This window comes from Plectropomus leopardus, chromosome 24 (genome assembly GCF_026936395.1).
Source record: "Plectropomus leopardus strain MGB_pleo_1.0 chromosome 24, ASM2693639v1, whole genome shotgun sequence".
Taxonomy (NCBI): Eukaryota; Metazoa; Chordata; class Actinopteri; order Perciformes; family Serranidae; genus Plectropomus; species Plectropomus leopardus.
The window spans coordinates 15,382,359-15,409,248 of NC_142199.1; the positions used below are offsets into that span (position 1 = coordinate 15,382,359).

Below are 26,890 nucleotides of genomic sequence, written 5' to 3' on the forward strand. Positions count from 1 at the left end.
ACTATATAGAAAACAAACAATTTACCATTAGACCCAATGTTTTTTTGTTTTGTTTTTTAAATTTTCAGTCAGAAATGGTTTTAATTCACTACTTAATTCATACATATTTATCCTGTGATGGAAATTGTTTTGTTACTGCAGCAAAAAAAGAATAAAATAATAATAATAATAAAGATATGTACATAATTTTCAAACACTAACAATAAAGGCTTAGAATGGCTAACATTGGGATTGATGAATGTGATAATTGGCTAGAATAATCATCAAATTGATCATATGTACCTTCACACTTCAAATAATAAACCAGATTATTCCTATTTCCTTAAATCATTGAACTCAACCTGCTCATATTTGCATATGCGCATATCTATTTTATTTCCTTTCACACAAAACTGCTGCTCAGAAAAATGGGAAATGCAAGTGTGTGTTTATTTAAACCACAATGAATATTACTTGTTTAAAAATTAGGCCACGAAGTAACAAAAGTTTAAACATTTATATTTGCATGTGCAATATAAGTAATAGAAACTAATAACTAATTATGTTTTCTCCAGCAGGTAGCCCAAAATAAAACTGGTTTTATACATCCAAAGAACTTCTATAAAAATGAACTGCAACCAGACTGCGCTTCAGGTGTGTATTTGTCAAAATGTGTTGCCACACCTAGTAGAAAGGACTGAGTGTTTAGTTCGGGATTGAGCTGTTATTTGAAGTTTTTACCTCCTCTGAGGTAACAGGAATGCCAAATTATATTATTGAACCTCTAAAAATGTTTTTGTTTTGGTCTGTGGGTGTATTTGTACACTGTTAATAATTAATGTTTTTACACTGTTAAAATTCATACAAATCTACCAGTGTGATGCATGAAGATAATATAAGGCAGCTGGATGTAGATTTTTGAATGCTAATCTTTCTGTGTTGTGCAGGTCAGATGTTGATATCTGATTCAACAAATGATCCAATCCAGCCACTGTACAAGGATCCACCGTAATGATGACTGATAAACAGGATAATGACTGAACCCCGCTGATTCAGCTTGAGAGGTAGGACGGACTTGCACTTCATTGTTTCTCTGCATATCCTGCAAGAAAAATAAGAGATTGTAACACTTAAATCTCACAATTTAATGTTGTGGGTTAACACCGTAGAGACTGAGTCAAACTGCAAAGGCGCATTTTGTGTCTTATTTTCAGTATTTGGGTCGTTATTCTTTTCATGAGATTTTGTTCCTTTTTTGTGGCTGTTAAGTGTGATCAGTTTTTAGGTGAGAGGATGTACTGCACTTGCAATAACTCTGAGATATCAGACTAAGCCTACAGAGTTGATCTCATTTATTATCCATTCCAGCCATGGTATTTGTCCAGTATCTATTTCAACATTGAAATTTGATTCCACCTATTAAACGGGGTGTTACAACTGCCAATATTTGTGAACCCCCAAAAATCTGAGAAATGTACCATTAAACTGAATAAGGATGGGAAGGCGTTATCTGAGAAATTGCCCTTTGGAGCAGTGTTTTTGGGATGCCTGGCTGATGTCCAATAAATGACCCTTCATGGCACCATGTGGGCTGCACTTCCCTGTAATGTGAATGTAGCCATTTCATAGTTTCCGTGTCCACGTGTTAGCGAGGTTCTGAGCCTAATTACGCATAACTTTGAGCCTTAATAAAAAGTAAACAGCTGAGTGATTATGAGTCTGTAAACATGTTTATTTCTGCTGTGAAGTTGGGCATTTTAACATTTGGCTTCTGGAGCCTGCCACGAGTGATAAAGTGTATAGGCCTGTTGAAAACTATGTCAATATGGACAGTTAAGGAATCGCAAACTGATATACTTTGTTTTTTTTTTTTAATTTTACAGTTAATATTACGAATTAATTGATATGCATAGACTAATGTTATGCATTTATACAGGTGAGTCATTGTTCTTCAAATAGGCTGGTTGTCCTTCTCCTTAAAAAGACAAATATACAATATAGTATAGTATAGTTAGCAGCAGACTGGCAGCAGGTGGTAGTTTAGCAGATCAGCTGACGTCCCGTACAGTAAACACGAGTGCTGCTCCTTTGAAGTCGGAGATTTGGAATTATCAGTCAGAAACCCCGCAGTCGACTGAGACTGCTTCCAGTCGAGCAGTTATTTTGGGCTTCTGGGGATGTTCTTGGTCCCTTGATTTTGTTGCGGAGTGAGTGCTCTTGACTTTCATACTACTCTTTGATTGAAGCAGCTGCACCTGCAGCAGCACAGATGAGAGAAACTGCTCTTCTGCTTAAAGGTGGTGCGATTACAGCTCACAGCAGGTTCACACGGTGCAGTCTCTGCGCTTGGTTTGGTTTTGAGGTCGTCTGGTTTCACAAGATACCAACACCTCGTTTAAAAAACGACTGCGCCATAGCATCTTCAAGACAGTAATGTTGGCCTCCAGTGATTTTTGCCAGGACAGACGGCCCTCATTTATTACCTCCAGAGCTGAATTAAGCCGAATTAACAAGATGCATCCAACAAATAGTTGTCAATATTTAATTCTTTATTATTTTACAAAACAATCATTACATCAAACAGCCAACAATCATCAATTTGGTCAAACAATACAAAATTATTGTAGTGCGTGATGTTTCTGTGCATAATTTAACACAATACTGTAAAAACTCTTCGTATCAAAGTAGCACAAATACAGTTACACTTTCACATTTTTATAACAACGTTGTTCCCCAGGTCAAATAATGACCTCAAAAAAGTAAAATTCACTAAACAAACATCATATAATAAATCACATTTTCCATATTGATGTGTTACAGGTAAAAATGTACATTATAATTTCCAGAGAAGCCGAAGGCAACATTTTACAGACAAAGAATGACATTATGATTTGGACCACTTTGTGCTTAAGACCTTTTCTTGGCATTTGGAGTGCTAATAATCAAACCCGCATTTATAATTTTAGACATTTTTTTTATTCACACCAGACAATGAAAATAGATTTTCGTGATCCAGTGGACTTCATTCAAAGCACCTCTTTAGGAAGTGACTCATGTGGGTGAAGACGTGTTGAAAGGCCGAGCCACCGAGTCCATGGTCCTTGTCTGTGTACCACTGAAAGAAGGCAAAAAAGCATTTTTTTAATAACACTAAGCCTCAGTCTCCCAGTGACGGCCAGTGGTTTTCCCAATTACTTACCATTGCCTCAAAGTCCACCTGCTCCTCCACCAGAGCTTCAGAAATCTCGGCTGCCTGCTGGAAGTGAACATTGTCTAGAAAACAAAACAACACAAACATTTAATTAACCAGACTTTTATTGCAGTTGGCACATTTTAATCTAGAAAGGTCAGGGGGTCACCGTGCAGGACTGCTGCTTTGCCAAGTATAAGTATAGTTATCCAGTTTGATTTGATGCTGGCGCTCGATTTAAGGCCAATAGGTCAAGTTGTAACAAATCATTTACTATAAATCTGATTTTACTTCAAAAAATCATGGAAACCGATTGCCTTGAAAAATCTAAGTATACATAACTATTAATCTTAATTCATGTTAACTTTATTTTATCCACAATTAGGTTTTCAGAGCGCTGACTGGGAGGCAATCTCAGCATGGCAAAGGCACGACCCGCCCTCCTCTGTGTCTGATTGGCTGCCTTATAATCTTCCCCTGACACCAACCAATTGTCAACCATTCCTGCTTCAGCTCCCCTACTGTAGTTGGCTGGCACAGCGGATATTTGTTTACCTCCACACACGGAGCTCCATTCGGTCTTGAGAAGCAGCAGCATTTATTCACCATAAATTGTGACTTAAACTGCACATTTACTGCTAAGCTAACCACTTTTACTGCTTGGTGAAGACCAGTTTCTCTGCTCTGCTCCGTACACTCTGATGCAGTCACTGACACTCGTATCACCCGCTCACAAGCTTTCGCTCGATCACTCACATCATACACTCACACATGCAAACAGCGCCCTGTCTCTAAAGGAGCCACGCCACTCTTATGACATGATCCACCCAACAAAGCCACACAGTACTGGCCAATCAGAGGCTGAGTAGGGCCGGTCATGACTTTTACCTCCCAGTGGGGAAAAAAGAATACAGTGTACTTTGCTGTCCTATGCAAATGTTTAGGTCTGGCACGGGTCTCGTTAACCCTGTGGTGCACCAGGCCTGTAACATTGTACAGGAAGCAGTATATAGTTGTTTGAATGAAGTATTGTTGAAGTATTGCAGCTTTGCTGAGTTTGTTCGGTTTTCTGACTATGATTGTACATTAGCACTTTCCTACTTTTGGACCTTTTTGTGTGCGTCTGAGAGTTTTAAATTAGTGGGACTTTTACCTTTTAGCTGTATACCACAATTGTCCCTCTTTGTCATGACACATTCAGGCTACTTTTGAGTACTTTGGGGTTGTAGTTTCCATATAACCGCTTTCTACCAATGAACTTTTGCCATTTTCAGCAAATCTTTTTGTGTCAATCAAGCATCTCTTTATTTTTTCTCTGCTTTTTTTCTGCTTCGTCTTTTTCTTTTATGGTAGTTGACATCATCTGCCAGCTGTTGTATTATCGCCTCCACGTTCTGAAGCTGTTTGTTAACTGTGTAACAGTGGAAGTAGAGGGAGAAAACAAAACTGATTTTACCTGCAGTTCTGTTGAGTTTTAGTTTGTGTTGTGTTGTTTATTGTAGTTTAATTTAGTTTTTTGAAGACTGTTGTTGTCGCAGCTTCTTCTTTATGTCTTCTAAAAGCCGCTTAGACACCTTAGACAGGCTTTCCAACCCATAAACTTTCCAATGATTTAGTTTACTCATGTTGTTTGTTGCTTGTTTGGTTTTATGAGGCTGTCTTAAGGTCCGGTGGCTGGTTCAATACTCAAAATAAATCAGTGCTTTTTAAACACATATTCATAAAAAAAAAAAAAAAGGCTTTACATTGTGCCTAAACCAAATCAAGCATCAACAGCAAACTCAGATAAAATGAGATAAAATATAATGAGATAAGATAGGATGCAGAAATAATCACAGTGCATGGTACATAAAGGCCACCACTAGATGGATGTATTCATTCACTGCTTGCACAAATAAATAAAAAAGGCTATAATGGTCGTTTTTATTTCTATTTCAGTTAACAGAATTATTCTTTTACTGCTAGTTTTAGTCTTAGTTTATGCCAGTTATAATAACTGTTATAAACAAGCAGAACACTACTGATTGGTTAACTGTTGAACATATAAATTATTTGAAAAAAATCAAATAAATAAACAAATAGTGGCCAAACTTAACTTACCGTCCGCTGTTCCATGAACCAGAAGGTACTGCACTGAGTGGAAATTCTTGGCCCGCTCAGTTACTGTTGAGTTCTGCACACAATCAAATTTGTGTTTATTGGTGACATCAGGCAATGGTTTAACTAATAATCTATACAAGACACGGAAACATGATCTCACTGAGTGTGAAACTTACAGTGTAGGCGAGAGAATTCTGTTTGGGTCCCAACATGTAACGCTCAGTGTAGATGGAATCTGACAAATCATTGCAGATATTGTGCATCATTAAGTATGGAAAGGTTGTGAACAAGAATAATTTGCTTAAATAAACAAATATATAATGAAATAAATACCATAATAAACCCATTTGGACACTGGAGCGACCGCCATTCCACATTTAAAAACTTCACTTCCAGATCCCAAGGCCATTGACGTCACGTATCCACCATAAGACTGAAAGATAACCAGCTCATTACTGCAGATAATCCTAACCCTTATGTAAAGTCCAAGCCCACTGACAGCAGTGAAACATTAACTCATTTTCACAGCAGTTTATCGCCCCCTGAGCTATGAAATAACACATATGGGCTGCATTCTGCTTTAGAAACACAAAATTGTATCAACTTTTAAAAACACTTTTTTGTTTTAACTGGGTTCCTTAAAAAGTCTTTCAAAGCACTGAATCCAAAAATGAAGCCATAATTGGTATGAAAATATCTTAAATACATTTTTTGTGTCTTAAAAATGCTAAGACACAGGAAGTGGGATTTTATGTATCATCTGTTTTCTTGCGTTGCCTTATAAAATCTCTAATTAATTGATCATTTAAAAATAGATAATTTACCATATGATTGTTGTTATTATTATTATTATTACAGTTTTTGTTACTGTAAAATTGGTATTAAATTGAATTCCAAGTGGCATCATAACAAATTGAAAAAGGTCATAATCTTGCCGGTAGCTGTAGGAACCCTGTTAAATTAACTTTTTCTTTAATAACAATGTCTGACAACTTACCCAGCCCCAAATAGCAACTCTGGTTTCGTCAATGAAACCCTTTTTGATGAATTCTCTAAAACACAAAAACAACAATTATTTCAGTTGTGGGCAGCACATTTAAAGAATGTAACCTGGCCTTCTGATCATTCTCGCCACTCAGTGATGCTCATGGCATTTCCTGTGTGTATATCTGTGTACACCTGGGAGTGTTTTAACCACAGAAACATGTCAAATCCAGTTTTATCCAGCTTTCCTCGCAAAACAGAGGGTGCAGCTGTTTGTTTGAGCGCGAGATGCACTGACTTGTCTAAACAGCTTCTCATTTTCCTTACTTGGCTGCCGTTATCTGATCTTCCACCTCATAGGTTCCCAGACGTTGGTAGATTGCATGCATTATCTTGTCGCCTTGGAAACCGCTTCCTCTTCCGTCAAAGCTGGCGACGATGATTTTCTCAGTGCTGGCGAGATAGGTGGACCAGCTCACCCTGTAGCTGTAGTCTACTTTCTGACTGCAGGGACCTGCATACCTGGACGGTTGGGCAGAATTAATAATTAGTTTATGAACGCACTTTCAAAAAGCATTTATGATTAAATGTTATCACTGTTTACAATATATGAATTCTTACACATCTATCAGTAAAGGGTACTTCTTAGAGACATCAAAGCCTGGAGGCAAAAACATCTGGTACCAGAGATCTGTCAAAAATATGAAAATCCATAGAAATATGTGAATTAATTATTCAATTGTTAGTTAGAAATGTTCTTCCCAATTTCCCAGTTTATATCATCTTTTGGACTTTTGTCAAATTTTTGTTTTTTGTGAAATATTTGATTCGGCATTAAATGGTCAGATAGTTTAATTTTTTGGGAAATATGCTTATTTCCTGTCTTGCTGAGAGTTAGTTGAGTGTATTAATACCACTCACACATCTGTTCTTCACTTACCGTATCCTGCAACTTTGATGGTGCCTCGTTCCATGGTGGGCATTTGGATGTCAGATATCAGGCTCCTAAATGCTGTATTGTCCTCCAAAACAGAAACCTCTACACATGGAAAATAATAATAAAAAATATATAAGAAAAGCTATTTAGAATGACATTTTCTCGTCTTTGATATCATTTAGATTTAAATATGTTTGTGTGGATTACCTTTATTATCTGTGTTATTCATGAGAGCATGGTAGGGAATCCCAGGACCTTTGCATTTTAAAAAAGACATTATTAGATAGATAGATAGATAGATAGATAGATACATAGATACATAGTGTATTGACAGTGCACATCTTGCCCCACAAGGTGCCAGTCTCTACTGAGTTGCTGAGAAACATGGGCACTGTAAGTAGTGGGGATAACTTGATATGATCGTAAACAGCCGGCCAAACCAGAGTTGGTGATTGTTGAAACAGTGGACTAACTAAATAGACAACTGGCGAAGATGGTTTTGGTGAATTATATTTTGTTACCATGTTTGGATGAAGTGTGTTTTACAGTGAGTATGAGTTAACAAGGCAATGACGCTATTCTTTGTTCAATGAGGAGAGAGAGAAACTTGACCTCAGAATTTGTAGAGTTGTATTTCGACATTTAATGAGAAATATAGGTGTAAAGTATTACCTTGGTTGACACAGAGTTTGATTATCACATTCAAGATTTGCTTTCGATCAGTTTGTGGTTGGATCAATCAGAAGTAATCAAATTAGTTTAATGGACTAGAGGAGCAATTGCTGCAGAGGCGAGTGAAAGCAACTTCCTTTTGCTGCTGTTACATGAGTTAAACCCAGCGCTAAACCACACTGCGCAGTAATGCATTTCATCTAAAGTACGTTGGAAAAATGAAAGGAAACTAAATGACACTATATGGATTAATAAACAGTTGTTTCACTTTCACTAGTGCTCTGTTGCTCCATCTGTGCCCAGAGTAAGCTCTGCCACAGAAGAGACAAGAAAGAGAGAGAGAGAGAAAGTAGAAAAATGCATGTGTTATGGCGGATGATGGTGTTGTGGCGATGCATTGCAAATGAATGTTTGGGAAAACCTGGTAATGCAAAATCAGAGCGGGACAGGAAAAAATAATTTTAGTATTACTGACCACTGCAGCTCATACGGTAGAAGGAGGCACCGTGACTGAAGTAGGCCGAGTTATACAGACAGTCGTCACCACGTAACGCACAAGTCAGACACTTGACCCCTGCACCGGTCAACCTGACACAGACACACACACACACACACACACACACACACACACATCGTAAGTCTGAAGAAATGCTTTGTAATCACAAATGATGTCTTTAATTTAACAGCAAAAGTAGTTAAACAGTAAAATAAAGACACTCACTGGTAGACATTCCTTCCTCCTGGCTTATTTTCATATTCATTGCTTGAGAAATATCTGTGGAAAAATTGAAATGAATGAGTGCAGTGGACATGCTAATGGTAAGATAGTGTCCATTCATGTAGTGCTATAATACCCATTATATTCTTTTCACATGAGAGAAACTGTCAAGTGGTATGCATGTTTGTACAGCTGTATGCGGATGATGCAACAACTTACACACTATCTGCAGTCACTTTCAGGATGTTAATGACTTCCCATTCTCCAGTGGTGACTGGTGTAACTTTGCCCTGCATGAATGAGAACAGAATATGTGTGAGTGGTAACATAACACAAAAATTATATATATATATTTGGTATCCTGCAATATGTGTGATATTTCGAAAGTCTCAACAAAGAGCTCATTTTGCTGGTGTGATACTGGACCATCAGCTCAAATAAATCATTCCTACCCCGACCACATGATGGATGTGCTTGTACTGTTTGGTGTCGCTCATCAGCAGGTAGTAGCTCTTCTTGTCAGTGGCAAAAACTGGCTCTGGTGGAGCGAACTAAGAGGGAAAAAGTACATTATCATATATTTTCAGATTTTTTTTTTTACTCTGTCTTTTTTGGACAACAGTGGAGCTATATGGCACAGAGGAATAAGATATATCAGACTTTGGATACACACTTGTTTTTGGTCCTTTCAGGAAATTTATGAAAACGAAAATATTGAATATTCTTTAACAGTGTGCTGGACATACCCGTCCAATCCAACCAGTGGTACTATTCACCTCCAGATGCTGTAAAAAGAAATACAATTAGATTTTATAGCTGCATTGTGCAAGACTTTATAACAATTTACCAGCCTTATCAGTGTAAATACAAAAAGATGTTGCGACACAGAAATTCATTTAGAAACTCTTTAACTGACATGGAAAATTTCCAGGTGGCAAGACTTTTTATTGTAATAAGCTGAACATGGATTCATCTTTGATCATTAACAAATTAATGATCAGCTTATATTCTATCAGACGTACAGACGTCTATATCCCAGGTAGTTTGAAGTATTAGTTTTCCATTTTTTAAAAGTCTGTCATAAAACAATACTCAGATGTCCATGTCAGATTTTCCCTTTACCTAGTCAAATATCTCAACATTTTTTTTTAACATAGTGGGTTCAAATTGTATTCAAACATAATTTTCAGTGAGTGTGCATAAATATATGTACACCATGGAAAAGAAACCGTCACATAAACACATGTCAGAGCTATGTTACATCGACACTATAGAATTTTTTTTTTGTTTTTGCAAATGTTCCATTATGTGGATGTGACTATGACCAACTGTGTTCCATATTATTATGCATATGCTGTTTTTGTTCGTTTTTCATAAATAGTCTGTATAATTGGCAGTCAATAGGATTTGTGATTCCTTAACAATTATATTGTAATCTGGATTTTATTAAACGAAATCATGACAATGGCATTTTTTTCAAAATAACTTAAAATGCAGTGTTCCAAATTATTATGCAAAACAGAGTTTCAAAACACACAATAGTCTCTTAAGGGATTGGAAACAGAAATCTGTTGTAACTTTTTCATATTAGGAGGTAATTCTTCTCAAATCAAAGTTTTTTTAATCAAAAACATCTTTACAGATCATGTTACATATTAACATAGGAGGCCCTCTTAGATATCTCCTTAACAACCCTCTCTTCCATTGAACTTGTAAGTCCATGTGTAGTTTCTGCCTGTATTTCCTTTGAATTGAATAGAGCTGCTGTTTTGAAGTAAACTGCCATCCACCCTTGGTATTTCTTGGTATTTCTTGCGGCGTGGGATAGTGCGTTATCTTGCATGAAAATGATCTTACTCCGGAAGGCACGGTTCCTCTTTTTATACCATGGCAGGAAATGAGCAGTTAGGAACCCCACATATTTTGCTGAGGTCATTTTGAGACCTTCAGGCGACTTAACTCACTTCCTATGACTCCAGCCCAAAACATCACTCCACCACCTCCTTGCTGACGATGCAGCCTTGTTGCTACATGGTGGCCATCCACCAACCATCCAGAAATCCATCCATCTAGACCGTCCAGTGTAGCACGGCATTCCTTAGTCCTGTTTGCTACTCATCAGTGGACCTTTCACAGCTGCTCTCCTAATACGATGAATTTGCCTTACAGATACTTTCCGTACTACACCTTTATCTGAACGAACCCGTCTGCGCTCTGAATCAGACACAAATCTTTTTACAGTACAGTGATCTTGCTTGATTTTTCGTGAAATATCCAGTGTTTTCATACCGTTTGCAAGATACTGCACTACTTCACGCTTTTCATCTGCAGAAAGATCTTTCTTTTTCCCCATATAGCATGAAATCGGTGTCTTGCTTAATAATGTGGAACAACATCCCTAAGTATTTTCCTTTAATTAGGCTCACCTGGCAAACTAATCACCAAACCTGTCTGAGATTGATGTCAGTGATGTAAACTAACAAGAGAAGCAGCACAATTGAAACCTGTAATTGAATAACTAATAATCACGTTTGTTAAATTGAAATCGTATTTGCATAACAACACAGTTTTTGCATTGTAGCACAGTGTATTCCAAAACTTTCAACGATTTTTAATAATTTCAATACTTTTCCAGGCCCGGGAAATGTAATGGTGAAATTCCATAACTTTTCCAGGTATTCTATAACAGTGGGAACCCCCGATACAAGCATTTAGCATAAAATACTACTGTCAAAGTGCAGCCTCACAGAGCCGCTAAAATTAGGAAGTGAGCCAGTATGAATAAGCACGTTAAAGGGTTATATGTGGTTACATTTGGTTTAGCAATGCATGGCAGTTGGTTAGCAGCTGACATGAAGGTAATGTAGACAGAGTAAATTAAGTACATGTCTATGACACCTTATCATAAAAGGTGTTGCCACTTTTACGTTTTATTGCTATTGAAACTGCTGTTGTACTTAAAAATCATCAATAATCTGCCATGGAATACACCAGTGTTAAAACTCTATGTCATTTATTCTTGTAATGTAGAAAAAGAATAATTCTTGTTCATAGCAGCACGCTTTACCTCATGGTGACCCCATGTAGATCCAGTTAAATTGTAGATCTGAAGGATGAGTTCATTTTGTACTCTTTTCAGCCACTGGACAGCAATACGTTCATCCGTCACCCAAGTGACAGTGGCCAAGTAGTGCTCACTGAGGGCAAGAAAAAGTATAAAATAAGTATGACACTCTGGTGAGCTCCTGTCTAACAGCAGGAGCCTGATACAAGCTTAGCAGAGTAATCAAGGCTGTGTCATTACCTTAAGCCAAAAGGGGTAGGAACGACGACCTCAGTAATACTTGCTGTGTTATCAGTGTCCACAACAAACAGCCTCACAGTAGGGTTGGGAGTGCCTGGCTGCACAAAAAAAGAGAATATAAGATTAATTAATTGACATATGACACAAAAATCCCAGTATGAGCTTGTTGGAGTCAAACAAACCCCGAATGAAAGTCCCACCTTTGGATATGGAATTGAAATAGTCCTGGGGTACTGGTCCTCGCCATACCAGGTGTACTCGATAGTGTGGACCTCTGTGTCGTTGAACTCAGCATAAGCCACGTATTTCCCACCAGGTGACCACCAGAGGCCCTGATTAGATGAGAACATCTCCTCTGGAAGGGGGGAAAATGTGATGTTAGGATTCAGGACTTCCAAGGGGTCAGCATTAGGATTCAATTTACCACCATCACACTTGTGCTTGTTTGGAGGATCTTGTAAGCTGCGTGTTGTTGTTGTATGTTGTATGTGTGTAGGCTTAGGTGGTATTACAGTATACCAGGGTATTTAGAAATTCCAAAGGCATGCTTTTAATTGGTTTAACTGCGACACCGAGTAATAGAGGGGGAGAAGTTACAGGACTGTAAACAGCCGGCGGCCAGCAGGCAGAGAGAAACAGTGGGGAATAATGGCATGTCTTTAACAGCTAACTTGGTGAATTAAGGATTTATTGGGACAAAACTGGAGCTGGTGATTGTTGGAACAGGGGCTTATTAACTCAATGACAAGTGAGTTTTATTTTGTTTGTTAAGTTTGAAGAAGGTGTGTTTTAAGATGAATTAATGAGGCCATTAAGCCTCGTCAGTGTTCTGTGACCAAGAGAAGGTTGAATTCTAGAGGTGTACGGTTTTATTTCTCTGTTTAATAACGGAAATAGCATTTGTGGGCTTCTATTATAAAATGTATTAGTCTGAAAAGCTGAAAGAAAGCAGCCTATTTAAGCTACAGCTATATTATCGCTGATTTGCTGTTTAGGTGTTGCTCACATGGTTGTTAATGTAGTCGTCACAGGCTTTTGTGTGTCTGCTCCTTGCCACAAAGCACCTCCACTGAACGTCGTCCAAAGTTTATGTTTCGTCCAAAAAATACCTGCTTTGATCAATGTCTGAGCCCCATTTTAATCTCACATTTCGCTGCCCTATTGCATCCCTGTTTGGACAACAAGGCACATAAAGCCAGCATAGCATCACCTAATGAAGCTATAAACACAAGAAACAAAAACATTATTGGTTGATGCTTCACTGTGTCATTGATGCACTGAGAAAGTTAATGCCAACTGGACATTTATTTTTAGCTTGACACGCCTGTGTGTGGCCACCGGTCACTTGGTTGGTGTGAACACAGCATTACTGCAACTGAAGAATTTAATCAATCCTGTACCAAACAGTTATATAACCGTCAAACTTAAATAAATAAAAAAATAAGGTGCACAAATGCTTGTCGGGATCACTTTAGATCCTTTTTCACTTTCAGCGCTGGACCAATTTTAAAAACTGTTCTCTCCATAAGTCACGAGAGACAAAAACAGGGGAAAACTGGATACAGACTGTAAGTACCAATTTTGGAAAAAACAGGTGGAAATGGGGCCTTATTGTCAAACATAAAATCTCCACATCTCGTGCCACTTACCCTCATACACCCAGTCAGGGATCCCATTCAAAATCAGATTCTCCTCCCCATTGAAAGTGACTTGCTTTGAGCTCGACTCCGGGCTTGTCTTTACATATACATTATTTTTCCAAACATAGGCCTGAAAATACAGAAAAATACAAATATAGAAGTTCAGCATACAGCCTGCTTTGTTTTCCGAACCCTCAAAAACACAGTTTGAACTCCTTTTGCTGCGCTCAAGTGTTTGGAAAAGGTGGTACTCGCTAACCTCATCAATCACCCACTTCAAAGCCAAACTATCACCCAAAGTTATGCACATACAGACAATCATTTGTGTGTCCAAGCTTACCAGTTTGTTCCCTTGAGGAGCCCAAGAAAAGTACTGGACAACATCGGGAATATCAGAGGGTGTAACAAATTTTCTGAAATAAAGAGGGGGAAAAAAATTACTTTCCTTTTACTATTACTCTAAATTCTGCTTTGCACGCATAACAAAGGTAATTTGGCGAGTGCTTTTAACTGGAGTGCATTGCTTTATTAAAAGTGCATACATTAAACTGTCCATTGAAAGTCAAATACTTATGTAGATGTTAAAACTAAGTGAAAATTCATATTTAGGATACTTACTTTAATTCCCGGTCATAAAGTGAATATGAGGCTGTAAATGAATGCCGCCACAGCTAATGGGACAAAAAGCAACAGCGCTGTAGTGTGATGACTTTAGCAGAATTTGCATCATGTGAATGTAAATAAAAGCCTCATTTACCTTGGAACGGTTGCTCATGAGTGCAACGTATCTTCGGTCAGCAGACACCTGGTAATCATAAGCCTTCTTTTCGTCCTGTGTTGAGAAAAAGAAAACTGTTGTAAGAGTTTGTTCAGATGGCTGCTCATGACCTGACAGACAACACTGCATTTGTTTGGATGGTTACGTGGCTTCCATGCTGAGTCCTTGTGGTATGTTGCTTAGACAAAAGAAACACACAGATGCACACAAGGAGGACGACTTACAAACTTGTCTCTGTTCAAGAACTCAGAGGACGCTCCTGTGAGTACGTTTTGGAGGAAGACCGAGTCCTGGGACTTATTCAGAAACTCATGATCTGTGGAGGTGAGGAAAAAAACGTAAGGGCTCCAAACACATGTGTGAATCATGGTTATTAATGAATGAATACAGGATGTATTGTGAATTCCTGCTGCTCAGATTATTAAGTCACTTTAAATTTATGTGATTGGTTAATCTTAAATGGCCACTCTGCCAGAAACTCCCCTAAGTGTGGAGGAGGCTTGGCTTCCCTGACAAAATTTCTCCCTCCCCTCAGTGAAAATATGTGGAGGATGACAAAGCTACCTTAAAGAGGCTGTGGTGTGCTCATTTTTTAAGGGAGTGCTACTCTTTGTGAAACTAAACCTTAGGCATCCATGTGGACATAGTGTGTTTGGAAGGGGGCTAAATAACGCTCCAAATTTATGTAAAATCTTGACGAGGGAACAACTGGCACACTCTGAAAAAACAAAAAATTTGGCTTAACATAAAAAAATATAGAACGGCTTGCACCAATCTATTTGAATTATGTCAACTTAGAATGAAATCATGTCAAAAACATGGAAAGAAGCCAATAAGCAATTTAAGACGAAATTTGCAAGAAATTATTAAAAATGTTCAAGAAAATTACCTGAAATCACCTTCGCAAGAATCAAAACAAAACTGAACTGCTAAATGGGAAAGTAAAACAAACAACCAAAAAAGAAAAGATAAAAAAACAGAAATGACCTGCGGCCAACGTGTCGAGCAAACCCCAGACTTTCACCTAACCACATGCTTGTGTTGCACAAGGAAATAAACAAAATTATGATGTTTTACTGTAGTAAGTTTATTCTGAAAGAGACTTTATGCATCTAATAAGCAGAAACCGTAAATTTACTTTAAAAACAAAGTGTATTTTGAAAAGACACAAAGTTTTTCACGTTTTAAGGTGTAAATTGACATGCAGTCCTGGAACATCAACAACAAATGCAGGTGGACACCTCGGGTGTAATACATAGGCATGATTAGCACTCAGGCTGAGATTGTGTTGATATTAAAAAAGCATCATCAGTTTCATAAAATGCAGTTTTAGGTTTTGGTGTACATCAGCATATTTCAGTTTGAAATCGACGTTTGACATTATCTCTGAAACAAAGCGTTCACCCAGCTATATTTAAAAGGCAACAATAAATCAGGACGCATCTGTGCATGAGCTTTGTGGAATAGATTCCCATTATGTCTTGGTCTGTTACATTAACTGAGCCCATACAGACCTTAGAGTTATTAAGAAAAAAAAAGCAAATTACTTCTCTTGAGCTGCATTTTGGAAATTGCAGGATTCAGCTGTTTTTGCAGCTCGACCCATGCTCAGAACGTGTAGATGTCTCAGCCCCTGCTGCTAAGAATTTGACTGTTATATTTTTAAATCTCTCCCTCTTGTGAGTCCATTGTACCTCCATAAAATTACACTTTGGTGGGTAAATTGGTAAGCTGACCAACATAAACAGAGTACCAACTAAACAGCCTTGCTGCTGCAGCTTTATTCTGTATTTCAACAAGAATATGTCCTGTTCTGCTTTCAGAGAGACTCTGAAATACACTTATTTATGTCATTGCTTCTGGACTCCAGGTGGTATGGTTGCACAGACTAACTCATTCACTGATGACTCATTAAGTTTTAACTCAACACATACACTCTTCGTGACTTGATTATTCCATAAATGTTAACTTTGGTATTTTCCAACCTGGGCCTCCTTTTTCCATGTGTTTTGTCTCAGTGACTAATAGAGAAAACAACTGTTGAAACTGGTCCAGTACTGAGGGAGATCGTTTAGGCCAGTTGTGAAATAGGCTGAAATGTAATCCCTGTAGGCAACTGAGTGCTGTCAATTTTTTATTACACTGACAGACTCTTATTTTTATTCCACACGTCAGAAAAAATTATCGAAAGGATCCTTAGAGAAATATATCTTTTTGTTGAAGAGTAAGAGCTTTTCTGTTTAACAAGAAACAGCCCCAAAAATGCTACAACCCAGACTCCATTTAAATAAACAATAATTTTATCATTTTAGAACACGCTTCATTCAACTCAGGTTTGGTTGAAATACTTAAAATTGCTAAGTTAGATGTGATTATATGCTGCCTCTGTACATGCTTAATTTACTGTATATTTAAATGAATTCTGGTGGGTTTGGCGATTCTTTGGGGGTGTTTCTGGTTAAACAAAATCAATCTTCCTCTTTAAAAAGGTCTGTCTCTGAAAGTATCTTTTTCCAAAATTTTGCAAGACACTCTTTAATAATAATCTGAGCCTGTCAGTGGCAAAAACAAGCACTTTGAGTGGACGTAAATCCGCCTGTGTCGTTCTTGGTTAATATTGGACCAGTGTCAAAAACTGTTGTCTCCATTGCATTACTGGAGTTCCCCTTTAATAGTGAGCAACAAGTATTCATGATAGATCCTGCATTAATTTGTGTATTAAATCATCACAAGTCTTGTATTGGTTATGTTTTTAACCCTAATTGTAATGTGTTATGTCAATAATTCCATGTATGCTCCACCACATCCCACACATGCTTGAATGAGGGGATTGATCCAAGTGAATTAGTGACTAGAAAGAAGGAAAATATTGCAGCTGACAGATAATAAAACATCCTCAATGACACATTTACAATTACAATCCATCACTCCTTTTTACAGGTTTAATCCTCCCACCTGAGATCCACCTCATGCTGAAGGACTTTGGTTTTAGTGTGCTGTTGAAGACATCCTCCAAGGTAAAGGATTTCTTGTTATTGTCCCCCTCCTTCTTCTCTAAATAAACACAGAAAGTGTACAGAGATGTGAAGGTCACAGTGTACAGATAAGGTATCAAACATCACCGTCATTGTCATAAAAGAAGCTAAAGGTTGTAAAAGCTTTATCTGATGATGACAAGTGGAATATTGCTTACGTCAGTGTGTGTTTGGGGGTCGTTAGATGATTTTTTATGAGTGAGTATGGAGCTAGTTAAGGGCGCGCGTGCTGGGTCAAAGAAAACTAATTAGTGATGCTGCCTTAATGATATAACACCCTGATTACATAGAATAAAATAACACCTTTCCATTCGGATATTTACGGTCCAAGCAGATCAGTGCGTAATGACGCGTGCGTAATGTACTTTGTTCGGCGCGTCGGAGCACAAATGATGCACAAATGCCAACACGTGAACCATTTAAAGCAAAGACTCACCTTTTAAAAATATAGCCGTGGGTACTGCTATCAAAATGACCACCACCACTACCCCAAAAACTCCAAGGAGCACCTTTCCTACGGAAACCTGTGCAGAGTTGAACGGACAAAAGTCAGAAAAAAATGCTCCCCGCGACGCTCACCCCAACATAACATCCACATGTGAGTATTAAAGCACCACCAACCATCGTTTTCTGCGCTGAGGTGAAGTGTGTAACCGTCCAAAATCACAACTCCATCGGTCCGGTCGGCTACGCGCGTGGAGAGCACTAAAGTTACACGACGCGCTGCTTTGCCGTTAAATATTATCTCAACTGAAGTTTCAAAGGTGGGACAATAAATGTCCAGCGGAGTAAAGTTCGTCGGGTTTGATTTGAGGAAGTGCGCGGTTACTTGAGAGGCTGTTCCCCAAACGGTTCGCTTCTCAAAACATTTTATTCATTCATATGGCGAAAAAAAAGCGCCCATCTTTATTAAAATATCACAAAAGAACTTTTATACAGACTTTTCTTATGCATTTCATAACCATTAATTCTATTTCTAACTACAGATCTTGAAAACAAGTTTTTGTTCGAAACTGAAACAAGTTTGTAGTGTATATAAACAGATGCATTAATCATGTATAACAGGGACTTCCCACCTATCACCAGACCTCCAATAATTATTCCGCTTACTGAGAGAATAGCAGGAAAAGCTCATGATGTGGCTGGACTGATAGCATAACCTCCAACAGCCTTCAGCAGTGACTCATAATACTGTGCTTGCTTATTGTGATCCAGCTGCACACACAGGGAAAAAAAATCCTCTTAAGAGATGCAGAGAGAAAAACAGACATATGTATTGAAAAAAATAATATTAAAAAGTTTAGATGCCAAAAAATGGCTTATGAAGATACCTCCCCTATTAAAAAAAACACATCAAAAAAGAAAAAAATCAAGATTTCACAATCAATCAAAATTTCAAGACTAAGCAGTAAAACAAAGTTGATAGTTGTTTTAATTTAGGTTAATACTAAACATTACTGCCATACATAGAATGAGAGTGAAAGTAGCATTGGACTTTTATTTTGACAAAATATAAGACATTTACAGCACAGATTGGTGCATAAAAAACAGAATACAGGTCATTAAGCATTTGTTGCTCAAATTTGCTGGCCAGCTCCCCAAATTCCCTATTTAATATGTCACCATGGGCATCTACTCATGCCACGGCACGAGGGGTGTTCAGTGTGAGCTGGCACACAAACTCCCACTCCAGATTCCCATTTGCTAATTTGCATATTCAAACTTAGACATAGTGGACTTTTAAAAAGGTAAGCATGAATATTTTTAGACTCGATATGCTATTTAAGTTGAGAATAATGAAGAAATGCATGTAATGAATAAAAACATGGACCACTAGTTAAAACGTGGTCGAGTTGAAAGCAGAGCTGCTTTTAGTAGCAGGTAGGGAAGCTGAGGATGCACAACTGAATTTAAATTATATTAACATTTTAGTTAAAAAAAAATCAAACATGGAAAAATATTCAAATTAGTAGAAAATTTCACAAAATTTGTGGCTCTTGTGGCTTTTATTCTACCCTAAAAATTCTTTTCTAATTCATCCGTCACAGTTTATTGCCATTTCTTCGTTTACTTCATAATTGTGCTTTATTAGATCATGTGTCCCAGTGCTTTTTAAATTTAGTACTGATATCAGTGGTGCTGCCAAAAGGGGGGCTGGCCCCCCTGATAGAAATTCTGTACTAGGCAAAGAGAGTTATTGTATCTGTGCCCCAAAAAGACTTCTTCCTGTAGACTAATGTGACAAAAGATACGTCTGTAAATCATTTTTTTTTTGTCATCTAAACCCCCGCGAAATGCCTCGTTTCACTGTCAGAATTTGGATTAGCATAAGGCTAAAGGGGAAGTTCATAGGAATGATCAGCGCCCCTCCTTCAGCACTGTATCCAGTTCTCTTTATACATCCATGGTAACCCACGATCCAGTCTGTTAACCATCTACAAAGTCCTCACCTTTATCTTAACTCGTAGCCATGTCACATGCATGCCGGCAGTGAAGGACTCTGAGGCCTCTAGAAGCATCAAACCAAATCCTGATATTATTAATTAGGCACTGTTATTGTGCTAAAGTGAGACGATAAAAACATTTCCTCAAAGCACCGCTGTGCCTCAGTAAGTAGGCTAAAGCATCAAAGAGCGGCTAGAATTGAACTTATGCTTGTTAACGTTTCTTTTAACTGAAAACATCTTCGGTTATATTGACAAGAAAGCATATTTTCTGTAACTCAGAGTTTCTGAATAGAACTGAAGTGTGACCGGTCAACTGCTGCCTCAGATGACTCGACACAGCCGTCAGATGACTGATAACAGCCGAGAAGTAGTCCGCCATAAATTCCATGAATTGCATATGATGTATTTACACAGGTATTAATATCCTTCCTGTTTTGGTGTAGTTCCTGAAGTGTGAGAACGATGTCACTGACTGTGAGACACGAGGGTGAAAATTTAATTAAAAAACAGCATTTAAAAAGGATGAAATGATATTTTTACATAACTGTGTCAAGCAGACTTTGGGGCACTGGGACTAAAAATAAAGTTGATTTTAGTCCACATTGCCTCAGACTGAGGAAGTTTTTCTCTTTGTACGTAAGCGCTGACCAGTCTGAGTCGATGCTAAAAGCCTGTTAAAAGCTTAACAAATATGAAGCTGTGCCTTTATAGACATCATATTGTGCACTTGTTCCTTTCACACCGGACATCCTCAGCAAACAAACAGAGAGTGGATGTCTTCCCCTAATGCAGCACGGCTTGTTTGAAGAGCATCACTTCAGAGATGCCTCCATGACACTAAGCACGACTAAAATCGTTTATAGGTGTCACTTTGGACACATTTGGTCTCATGGGACAGATTGTGGGGACGGAGAGATAGAGAGATGAAGCAGCGAAAGGAAATAGTGATTGGGAGAGCTGTGACTGAACAGTAATTTAAGCATTGTTGCAATTGTTTCCTTGTAGGTTATTTTATATATTTTACTGATTTTATTTTGATTTAATTCTTAAATGTAATGTTTGTCAGTATTTTATTTCTTAGTCATTTAACAAAAAATATAAAATTATAAATTAAATATAGTTTAAAAAACCAAAAGGATGTAAACATTACAAAAAAAGATACTGACGTAAGAAAAGGCTCAGAATCAATTAAATATTGATTAAATGGCTGGCTTAATTTCAAAGGAAAGAGATAAGCAACTTTGTAAATAGCAAGACATTAGTTAAAAGTTAAAAGAACAAAAGAGGAAATTTTCTTTTAAAAAGTGCTGAAATAAAATAATACAATATAAATGTTAATGAATACACGCATTTTTTTGTAACCTAATTTTTAAGTACATAATTCTAATAATTCTAAATATAATTTTCTTGATTTTTTTTCCTCAGTTATTTAATAATTTTCCAATGATACTCTTCTTTCAAGCGAATTGTCAGTTCATTTTCTTCTTACCTTTTATTTATTTGTTTTTTTCAATATGCCGAATATTTCATGCCATGTTGTTAATAGCCTTGTTTTTTACCACGTTGTGAGAGAAATCAAACCAGTTGCTCATGTTTCAAAAGTTTAAATGCTTGTGCACGGTTTCTGAACGCAGTACAGAAAAACTGTAGTGGAAATGAGTATAAGCGTACAATCATACGTCGTAGCTTCAGCTCATCATACTGTTTATGTCCTGCAGTCGGATGATGAGTATTTGCTCTCAGCTGTTAGCAGTTGTTCTTGGGAGAAAGTCCAGTGTTTATTCTCCGAGATAAACAGAGACGCCCTGGGCTTTGGTTTCAACAGATGTGATGCAAGTGTCGGTACTGTAATTGCATTTTTGGCCTGAACTTGGACGATGTTGTTTGGGCAAACTGTGAGGAAATCACTGGTGTTAGAAACGGATCTGTGAAGTTTCTATTAACATCTTATGTGTGTATGTGCTTAATGTACTGTAGCAGCAGCTCAGCACTTTGTCTGTCACACTATACACACTGCTGGTGTCAAGCCGAGGTGCAATTACTTTGTGGTGGAAGAAGCAGTCAGGTCTTTTGAAAGTAAAACATTGAAAAGGTACTTTATATTTACATACAGTGCAATTGGAATATGTGAATGTGGTGGTTAAAGGAAGGGTTGTCATATTTTCTAAAAGGTATCTCTGCTGGCCAGCTTGTAATGCAGTCCTATATAGGCCGATATTGTTTTTTCAGGGCCAATAAAATGCCAATTATTAGTGGTTCATGTGACCCATAAACAGTATTTGGAACAGGCACGTATTTCCAATAAAAATCTTTCTGTCAAAACTAAGAACAAAACAAACTTTAAATGTTGTTTAAATGCCTATGTTAATGTTTGATAATGTTTAATCAAAACTGAAACATGATATGCTTTTTTTCGTACAAAGGCAGCATAAATTTAAATATAAAAAATTAATAAACAAAAGTAGCTCCCTGAGGTTTTTCAAAGTAAAAGTTCAAAAAGATAAAGTTCCTCCCATGCTGACACTTATCTCATCGGCAATCATTAAAATAAAATACTGATGCAGATGATCACCAAAAAATGCCAAATATCGGCCCCAGTAACCAGCCAGTAATCTGTCGACCCCTAATATACATATAGTGTAACTGGCAGAGCTGATATCAGGGAGGGGTAGTCATATTTTCCAGACTGTGTTATCTCTGCTGGCCAGCTTGTAACGCAGTCGTATAGGCGTATTATTAACACTTGTTTTGCTGAAAAAATCGTCGAAGTCCAGTCCAGGAGTGTGCTGTGTGGATGTGAGTTTAATGAAGTTTAGTAGTGGTGAACTTTCGGACACGGAGCAGGTCTGAGCCGCTGAGCCGACCTCGAGTAAACGAAATGCCAACACGTGTCTACAGGAAAGCAAAGCAGCAATCAGGAAGTATGTAAACAGTGTTAATCAAGCAGTGAGGGGAGACAGTCATCAGACACAATTACAAACAGAAGCATACACAGGATACACATTTGGTATGTGACAAGACCAAGGGCCACAACTATCCAGGGGCTGGAAGTTTCTCCCACACGCCACTTAGCAAGTCTAAATTAACCAAATGTGACTTTACTTCATGGGTTATAAATGTGACTTTCGAGGGAGCACTAGAAGTCTGACGATCTAAATTCCCTCTTTCTAAGTATTTATAAGTGGAGGAAGATGTATTCAATTCTTTACTTGAGTGAAAGTATGAGAAAACACTGCGAAATACTCAACAATGACAAAAATCTCGCATGCAAAAGTCGAAACACGTACAGAAGCATTATTAGTATAATATTTTTAAGAATTTCACATATTTAAATACTTTTTTAATATTTTAATTTCTACTGAGGTAAAAGTACTAATACCACACTGTGATAATACTCTGTTAAAGGTAAAACATGTCGTGAAAAGTAGAATATTTCTGTCTGAAATGCAGTGGATTAAAATTATAAAATGGCAAAAAATAAATAGACTAAAATAAATCTACTTAAAGTAAAGTATCTGGTACACTGATTTTGTAAAAATTTTTAACCTCAAACAATTATTTACCGAAATCAGTGCCTCCCCTTAAGTCAAATCAGTTTTATTTTATTTTATGTATCGAGCCAAATCACAACAGAAATCATCTAAGGTCACTTTTCATATAGAACATGTTTTATGTTGACGTAATCATTTGGGCAACATTGTCCCTAACTCCAGTAACTGATTTTAGTTGATTTTTTAATTCCCCGCAATTTTGGGGTATTGTAAAATTGGTCTGAAAAAGTCTTAAATCTAACTTGTACTTGTACTTTGCTAAAATGCTGTTTTTAAGTTTCAAGTTGTTTTGCAGTAATGAACTGATCCCACATACTTTTCATTGGTTGTATCGTATTTTTTGGGCAGTTGCAGCTTAAGTTTATTGCAAACATTTCACGTTTGAGTTATAGTGGAATTAGTTATTTCCCGAAGTTGGTTTGAGAAAAAAGGCGTTGTTGTATTTGCGGCGGTGTGACCAGTTCTCCCATGAAAACACCGAGTGCTCCATAACGACTGCTTCCTGTATGAAGTCAGAGCGTCTACATGTGATCACTGCTATCGGTGAATGAGGACTGTCATATTATAATTCTGTAATTGGATGTTAAGTCACCATTGAGCTTCACTACCATCTACTGGACTTTAAAGTGTACGGCATTTATTCTGCCGAGGCCAAATGCACTTTCCCGAACCGCTAACAAAGGAGAAAAATAATTCATGTATCCGCTCAGTGATTCAGATGGGCTCCAAAATTTAATTGGCACTTCTTTGACCCATGTGACACCCTTCCAGCAAATTCATGAAAGTCGGGCTGGTAGTTATTCTGTAATCTTGCTGACAAAACAGACAAAACTCAAAATATGACCTCCTAGGCGAAGCTAAAAACACTTTGATCGTCTGATAATAACATAAAAATAAGAATTCTAATAAGCTCAAGTAAATAACATACTTTGTAGACTTCAGCAGCAAGAAAAAAGCATCTAAGGTGCCTAAATTTAGAGCATAATGGGAAATTAAAAGTTCTCTGATTGCAAATTCTAAGCCAAAGCGATTGTCCAGACCTGAAACTGATTATAGCAAAAAGGAGCAAAGACAGAAATATAGTTTCCCAATGCGTAATCAAGAATAACAATGTTGAATAGCAGGATGTGTGTGTATGATCAGCTTTATTAAAATAAAGAAAGAAATAGTGCAGACAGGGGTGTATTAAAAATGTAGAATAAGAAAAGTAGCACCAAAGCATCATCACTCTACCACAGTAGCCCCAGATCTCCACCTGGGCTCAGTGGTGAAGGAAGTATTCAGATCCTTTACTTAACTAAAAGTATTAATACCACAATGTGAAAACAGTGTTATGAGTCCTGCGTTTAAAATGTTGCATCAAAATGTGGAAATCAGCAACATCTAATTCAAGTATTTAAGGTGAAATCTTAAGAAAGGAGCAAAAACAAACTCAAAATTATTGAAAATCAATTACAAAATGACTTAATTTTATGTCAATCTGCTAATAGATTAATTGACTAATCATTGCCGCTGTATTTGTATAAATGGTTGGGTAGTTGAATTTATAGCAAAACGTCATATTTTTATGTTTTTTTATGAAAAAATCCTAATTATTTGAGTAACTAAAGCTTTCAGATAAATGTAGTGGAGTTAAAAAGAAACATTTTTCCATCTGAAATGCAGCTGAGTAATATAGAGACTCAAGTAAAGTGCCACAAATTCACACTTAAGTACAGTAATTGAGTAAATGTATTTAGTTACATTCCACCTCTGCCTGGGTTACATCTGAACACATTATTCTTGTGTACAGTATGCATTCGTCAGGGACCTTCATCATAGTAGCAAATTCATTATAACGCTGTGTAAGCATTTCGCCAAAAAAAACCAACTATTTCTACAAACTTTCCCATCGACACTATCAACATGTTTACCGTCGTAGCTGCATCCCTCGAGATCCTGCAGCACCGTCAGGCACGGAGCCATTCACACTTGAACTTTCTGTTGTGGTTACAGGAAGTTATGGCACCCTCTGTACCCTTCCCACCCACATTTTCCTGCACCTGCTTTCCGTAGACCGAGTGCGCTGCTTTTCTGTTGAACTCACAGTCCGCTTCCTCTTCAGTTTTACTGAAGGGTGAAATACAGTGCAGATGTGGCTCCTGTAATCGTTTTCACAGCTGCGGGTTCTCACCTTGTTACTTCAGATAAATTCATATCACAGCTGACTGTCTCTGACATCATACAGATCATGCTTTGTAAGCTTTTCATATTTTTTGTCAGGCTTTATTTTCAGGGTTAATAAAGCAGACAACTGATAGATCAAATAAAATATAAAACAGAAATACAGGAAGAGGAAACATTGGCACAGCATGTAAAAAGTTACACATTTAAAACAAAATATGTATAAAATGTTGAGAATGTTGGTGTGTAAAAAATAGAAATGTGAGAAATACAGTAATAATTAGCACTAATTGGTGAATAAATACATTATAATATAGATAATGTGCTGAGTGTGTAGAGTGTGTAAAATAAAATTGTGCCTCATATTACAATGTGAGTTAAAGTATAAAAACTAAATATATGTGCAAAGCTACAACTCTAATATACATAATTAAGAATAACAATTAGAATATATACAATAAATACAAAGTGTAACATGTTAAATATAGCCTATATTCAAGAGTTAGAAGAATACTGCACATTTGAGTAATTGTAAAGAGGATCGCTGTAGTTGAGATATTGCACCAAATATTGCAGTTAAGACAGTCATATTAAGAATTATTGCACCTTAAGAAACGTTTTGCACATTTGAAGTATGATAAAAAAAATTACAGAATTTTTAATGTAGTGTCTGACGTTTGTTATGTTTAAACCATTTTATCACACTTCTTGTTCCTCTTTATTGTTTTTGTGTGTGTAAAATATATCTAAAACACTTTCAGCTGTTTTGTAAAAAACAGTTGTAATACTAATTAATACCCTTGCCAGGTTAAAGAAATAAAATAACATATTGCTTATAAGGTAAAAGTCAAAACAGCACCATCTAGTGGTGATAAGACGCCATGCAAAACAGCCAAATACATTTTCCCTGAAATTAAAAAGCTGTAGAAACACGCTGCGTGGATCTCCAGTGTTGAAAAACCAAAATTACACGTCATATTGTTGCATGATAAACCTTTGCTCATTCTCCCCGCGCCATCCAAAGGTCATAAATAGGATTTTAAGAGAGATAACATCGGAAGGAAAGACAGTGGAAATACTTCAATGAGAAGTTTAAGGATACTGGGAAAGTGGAAATTCCTAACTTTTATGGCGGCTAGGAATTTTATACCCAAGTTACCAAAATGTGGCATTGAGGAGCCATTGTGCATTAATTTATCTTAAGCTGATTGATATGATTATTTTGGTATTTTTAAAATGCTGTGTAACTTTAAGATTAAATGTTTATTTTGATAATCGTTTCAGGGTGTCGAATTTCAGCGGGGTACATAAACGCAGCACTGAAACTATATGGGCGGGTCTTTTTCTATAGCTCTTCACTGATTGGTCAGCGGCACCACTAGTCAAAGCACT

The 26,890-nt window shown here is 37.2% G+C and overlaps 1 protein-coding gene across 1 annotated transcript; it reads right to left on the reverse strand.

The window, feature by feature from the left end:
* Positions 1 to 2,507: 2,507 nt before the first annotated feature.
* LOC121962747 (dipeptidyl peptidase 4-like) lies at positions 2,508 to 18,159 on the reverse strand. Its single transcript, XM_042513033.2, has 26 exons — positions 17,959 to 18,159; positions 17,774 to 17,861; positions 17,258 to 17,356; positions 14,527 to 14,618; positions 14,282 to 14,356; positions 14,143 to 14,195; positions 13,865 to 13,937; positions 13,534 to 13,654; positions 12,085 to 12,239; positions 11,885 to 11,982; positions 11,648 to 11,777; positions 9,327 to 9,365; positions 9,033 to 9,131; positions 8,800 to 8,870; positions 8,584 to 8,637; positions 8,338 to 8,450; positions 7,398 to 7,445; positions 7,194 to 7,292; positions 6,875 to 6,944; positions 6,581 to 6,775; positions 6,267 to 6,321; positions 5,603 to 5,702; positions 5,446 to 5,504; positions 5,270 to 5,342; positions 3,179 to 3,252; positions 2,508 to 3,094 (listed from the first exon to the last, which is right to left on the reverse strand). The coding sequence occupies exons 1-26, from the start codon at positions 17,959 to 17,961 to the stop codon at positions 3,002 to 3,004; spliced, it is 2,229 nt and encodes a 742-aa protein (XP_042368967.2). The 5' UTR covers positions 17,962 to 18,159; the 3' UTR covers positions 2,508 to 3,001.
* Positions 18,160 to 26,890: the final 8,731 nt, after the last annotated feature.